At 53.8% G+C, this 5530-nt stretch overlaps 1 protein-coding gene across 1 annotated transcript in view; it reads left to right on the forward strand.

Moving 5' to 3' along the window:
• LOC102032861 (RNA-binding protein 8A) overlaps nucleotides 1–5083 on the forward strand; it is a 5722-nt gene extending 639 nt beyond the window's left edge. The window contains exons 2-6 of the mRNA XM_031064701.1: nucleotides 185–525; nucleotides 622–699; nucleotides 2457–2593; nucleotides 3576–3712; nucleotides 4681–5083. Of these exons, the coding sequence (XP_030920561.1) occupies nucleotides 185–525; nucleotides 622–699; nucleotides 2457–2593; nucleotides 3576–3712; nucleotides 4681–4726 (739 nt within the window). The 3' untranslated portion in view covers nucleotides 4727–5083. The remainder of the gene's footprint in view (nucleotides 1–184; nucleotides 526–621; nucleotides 700–2456; nucleotides 2594–3575; nucleotides 3713–4680) is intronic.
• The last annotated feature ends 447 nt before the right edge of the window (nucleotides 5084–5530 follow it).

The raw sequence follows: 5530 nt of genomic DNA on the forward strand, positions 1-5530 counted from the left end.
TCCCAGTGGTCACTCCCATCCCAGTGGTCACTCCCATCCCAGTGGTCATTCCCAGGGTGGTCATTCCCAGGGGTCATTCCCACCCCACTGGTCATTGCCAGGGTGGTCATTCCCACCCCAGGGTCATTCCCAGTGGTCATTCCAATCCCAGGGGTCATTCCCAGGGTGGTCATTCCCACCCCAGGGTCATTCCCAGTGGTCATTCCAATCCCAGGGGTCATTCCCAGGGTGGTCATTCCCACCCCAGGGTCATTCCCAGTGGTCATTCCAATCCCAGGGGTCATTCCCAGGGTGGTCATTCCCACCCCAGGGTCATTCCCAGTGGTCATTCCCACCCCACTGGTCATTGCCAGGGTGGTCATCCCCAGGGGTCATTGCCAGCCCCCCCCAGCCAGGTTGAGGGGTCCCTGTCCCTCGGGGGGGCTCCCTGCTCCTGCTGCCCCCGTAACCCCCAGTCCCCACCAGAGAGCATCCACAAGCTGAAGGAGAAGGCCAAGAAGCGGAAGGGCCGCGGCTTCGGCTCAGGTGAGACCCCAAAACACCCGCAGAGCCCTTCCCTGGCCCTCGGGGTGACCCCTGAGGTTTGGGGGTCCCGTTGTTCCCCCGTTTCTGTTTTCCCAGAGGAAGGATCCCGCGCTCGGGTGCGCGAAGATTACGACAGCGTGGAGCAGGACGGGGACGAGCCGGGGCCGCAGAGATGTGAGGGGACACGGGCACCTGCAGGGCTGGGAGGGGCTGGGACAGGCCCTGCCCTCATTCCGGGATTGAATTTAGGCTGGGACAGCCCCTTCCCTTTTCTCATTGCCAGGATTTATTTAATTTATATGGGGACAATCCCTTCCTTCCCTCATTCCGGGATTGAATTTAGGCTGGGACAGCCCCTTCCCTTATTCCCAGGATTGAATTTAGGCTGGGACAGGCCCTGCCCTCATTCCAGGATTGAATTTAGGCTGGGACAGGCCCTGCCCTTTTCTCATTGCCAGGATTTATTTAATTTATATGGGGACAATCCCTTCCTTCCCTCATTCCGGGATTGAATTTAGGCTGGGACAGTCCCTGCCCTCATTCCAGGATTGAATTTAGGCTGGGACAGTCCCTTCCCTTTTCTCATTGCCAGGATTTGTTTTAGGTTGGGATAATCCCTTCCCTCATTCCCAGACTGGGACAATCTCTTCCTTTCCCTCATTGCCAGGATTTATTTTAGGCTGGGACAATCTCTTCCCTCATTCCCAGGATTTAATTTATGTTGGGACAATCCTTTCCCTTCTCTTATTCCCAGAATTTATTTTAGGCTGGGACAATCCCTTCCATCATTCCTAAGATTTAATTTAGGCTGGCATAATCTCTTCCCTTGTTCCCTTCCCTTCCGTTTTTCCCAAGATTTATTTAGGTGGGACAATCCTTTCCCTTCCCTCATTCCCAGGATTTGTTTTAGGTTGGGACAATCCCTTCCCTTATTCCAGGATTTAATTTAGACTGAGACAATCCCTTCCCTTTTCTCATTCCCAGGATTTATTTTAGGTTGGGACAGTCCCTTCCCTCATTCCCAGTCTGGGACAATCCCTTCCTTTCCCTCATTCCCAGGATTTAATTTATGTTGGGACAATCCTTTCCCTTCCCTCATTCCCAGAATTTATTTTAGGCTGGGATAATCCCTTTTCTCATTCCCAGGATTTAATTTAGACTGGGACAATCCCTTCCATTATTCCTAGGATTTAATTTATATTGGGACAATCCCTTCCTTCCTTCATTCCCAGGATTTATTTTAGGCTGGGATAATCTCATTCCTCATTCCCAGGATTTATTTTAGGCTGGGATAATCTCATCTCTCATTCCCAGGATTTATTTTAGGCTGGGATAATCTCATTCCTCATTCCCAGGATTTATTTTAGGCTGGCACAATCCCTTCCCTCACTCCCAGGATTTATTTTAGGCTGGGATAATCTCATCTCTCATTCCCAGGATTTATTTTAGGCTGGGATAATCTCATCTCTCATTCCCAGGATTTATTTTAGGCTGGCACAATCCCTTCCCTCACTCCCAGGATTCATTTAGGGCAAACCCCAGCTCCACATCCCCTTCCCAAGGTGGCAGTGGGGGAATTTGGGGGCAGATTCTCCTTCCTGAGAGCCCCATGGAATCCCAAACGTCCCCAGGAGCACTTTCCCCGTGGGAAATGGGATCTGGGTTTGGGTTCTGCCCTCCTGGGATCAGCTTTTCCCCACCTCACCCAGGATTTGGGGGGCTCTGGGCCTCCCTCTCCCTTTCCTAGCTGAAAAACGAGCGATTTTGGGGTGACAAACCCTTTTTTTGGGGGGACCCACCACAGCAAGCAAGAAGAATTGAGGCGATGCTGGGATGATCCTTGCCAGCATCACCCCCCAAATCTCACAAGGACTTTGGGGGGGTCAAATCTGCATTCCCAGCCCTGTGACCCCCCAATTTTTCCTGCCCAGCCGTGGAGGGCTGGATCCTCTTTGTGACAGGGGTGCACGAGGAGGCCACGGAGGAGGACGTGCACGACAGGTTTGCTGAATTTGGGGAGATCAAAAACATCCACCTGAACCTGGACCGGCGCACTGGGTACCTCAAGGTGAGGAGGGGGCACTTTTGGGGACCCCCCCCAAGCTCCATCTCAGCCTCCAGGGTGGGAGGTGCCAGGGGTGCACCCCAAAACTGAGCCAGTTCTGGGGGTTTTGGGGGTACCTGCAGCTCAGCATTGATTCATTGGGAGGTTCCTGCACCCCAAAACTGAGCTGGGAGCTGGATTCCCCCAATGCCTGGGGGCATTCCCAGTCCGAAACTCGGGGTGTCAGGGGCTCTGTGCACCCCAAATATGAGTTCTCCTGGTGTCTGTGTCATTCCCAATCCTAAACCTGGGGTCTCAGTGGGTCTGTGCACCCCAAACCTGAGCTGGGAGATCCCCTGGTGTCTGGGCTCATTCCCAATCCTAAACTGGGGATGTCAGTGGGTCTGTGCACCCCAAAGCTGAGCTGGGCTCATTCCCAATCCTAAACCCGAGGTGTTGTGGGGTCTGTGCACCCCAAAGCTGAGCTGGGCTCATTCTCACCCTAAACCTGGGCTGTTGAGGGTCTGTGCACCCCAAAGCTGAGCTGGGCTCATTCCCAATCCTAAACCCGAGGTGTTGTGGGGTCTGTGCACCCCAAAGCTGAGCTGGGCTCATTCTCACCCTAAACCTGGGCTGTTGAGGGTCTGTGCACCCCAAAGCTGAGCTGGGAGTTCCCCTGGTTTCTGGGGTCATTCCCAATCCTAAACCTGAGGTTACAGAGGATTTGTGCACCCCAAAGCTGAGCTGGGCTCATTCCCAATCCTAAACCCGAGGTGTTGTGGGGTCTGTGCACCCCAAAGCTGAGCTGGGAGTTCCCCTGGTGTCTGTCTCATTCCCAGTCCTAAATTGGGGATGTCAGGGGGTCTGTGCACCCCAAATTTGAGTCCTCCTGGTGTCTGGCTCATTCCCAATCCTAAACCCGGGGTGCCAGGGGGTCTGTGCACCCCAAAGCTGGGTTCCCCTGGTGTCTGTCCCGTTCCCAACGCCTGCCCCCTGCCCACCGCAGGGTTACACGCTGGTGGAGTACGAGACGTACAAGGAGGCGCAGGCGGCCATGGAGGGGCTCAACGGGCAGGAGCTCATGGGGCAGCCGGTCAGCGTGGACTGGTGCTTCGTCAGGGGCCCCCCCAAGGGCAAGAGGAGGTGAGGGAGCTCCTGGGAACTCCTGGGAATTCCTGGGAACTCCTGGGAATTCCTGGGAACTCCTGGGAATTCCTGGGAACTCCTGGGAATTCCTGGGAACTCCTGGGAATTCCTGGGAACTCCTGGGAATTCCTGGGAACTCCTGGGAATTCCTGGGAACTCCTGGGAATTCCTGGGAACTCCTGGGAATTCCTGGGAATTCCGGGAGCTGGCAATGGGAGGGACTTGTGGGCGAGGGGAGTGGGGGAATTCCGCGCACCGTTATGGGGGTGGCGGGGTTAAAATGGAGATAAACACCCCAAAATGTTCTTCTCCTGGACTTCTTCCTTCCCTCTCCTTTCCCCCGTTTCCTGTACCCTTTTTCCTCCTTTTCCCCCATTTCCTGTACCCCTTTCCCTCCCTTTTCCCGTATTTCTTGTACCTTTTTCCCTCTCTTTTCCCTCCCTTTCCCCCATTTCCTATTCCCCTTTTCTTTCCCTTTCCCCCATTTCCTATTCCCCTTTTCTTTCCCTTTCCCCTATTTCCTATTCCCCTTTTCTTTCCCTTTCCCCCATTTCCTATTCCCCTTTTCTTTCCCTTCATTTCCTATTCCCCTTTTTTTCCCCATTTCCTATTCCCCTTTTCCTTTCCCCCATTTCCTATTCCCCTTTTTTTCCCCATTTCCTATTCCCCTTTTCCTTTCCCCCATTTCCTGTACCCTTTTCCTTTCCCCCATTTCCTGTACCCTTTTCCCTCTCATTTCCTCTTTTCTCTCCCTTTTTTCCTCTTTCCTCCCCTTTCCCCTTTTCTCTCTTTACATTCCCCATTCCCTTATCCTCTTTTCCCTTTTCCCCTCCCTCCCCTTTCCTTCCCTTTTCTCCTTTCTCTCTTTACATTCCTCACTCCCTTACCCTTTTCTCCCTTATTTCTTTTCCCCTTTTTCCCCTTTTTTTCCCTTTTCCCCTCCCCACCTTTTCCCTGTTTTCCAGGGGCGGGCGCCGGCGGAGCCGCAGTCCGGACCGGCGCCGCCGATGATGGATCCAAACCTCCTCCCATTGATCTTCCACCTCCAAACTGGTGGCAAACTGGGAAAACTGGGCTCTGTACACAGCCTGGAGGAGCCAAACCAGCTCCATCCCCCTGGGGAAATGTGGGTTTTATGGAATTTTATTGTTTTCAAAGGACAGCTATGAGGGAAGCAGCAGTTTCGGAGGGTTGGGGGGGATTTCCCTTGGGTTTGGGGGGATCCCTCCCAGCTCCCCATCCCAGAATATCCTGGGAGGTTTTTTTTTTTTCCATGCTCCAGGCAAATGGTTCCTAAATCTCCCGTGGTATTTACCCCACTGGGCATTCCTTGTTTTGTGTCAAATAACAAGATTTTGTCTAAGTTTGTCTTCTTGTTCTTTGTCCTTCATTAAAGCTCCCAAACCCCTTTCCCTAAAATCCTTCTCCATCCAAGCTGCTGCATCCCCAAGGATCCTGGAGATCCCTCCCAGCCTGGCAGTACAACAACTCAGGTCTCAAAAAAAAACCTCTTTTTTTTTCCCCTGGGATGCAACAGCTGTGCCCCCAAGCCCACAGATGTGCCCACTCACAGCCACTGAGCTACGCTGGGGCCTTTAATGCCAGACCCTGGGGGGAAAAAGCTGCTGGGAGGATGAGGCAGGAGCAGGAGGGGGATACTGGGGGGGGCCCTGGCAGTTGGGGTGCTCCCACCAGCTCCCCAAATCCAGGCTCGTGCAGACAGAGGGATGGAAGGATTGACCCTCAGCAGGGTCCGGAGCAGGGCGAGGCTTTCCCCAAGGGCTCCTGGCCTTGAGGGGGGGGTCCCTACGAGTC

Source organism: Geospiza fortis, unplaced genomic scaffold (genome assembly GCF_000277835.1).
Source record: "Geospiza fortis unplaced genomic scaffold, GeoFor_1.0 scaffold439, whole genome shotgun sequence".
In the NCBI taxonomy this organism is placed as follows: domain Eukaryota; kingdom Metazoa; phylum Chordata; class Aves; order Passeriformes; family Thraupidae; genus Geospiza; species Geospiza fortis.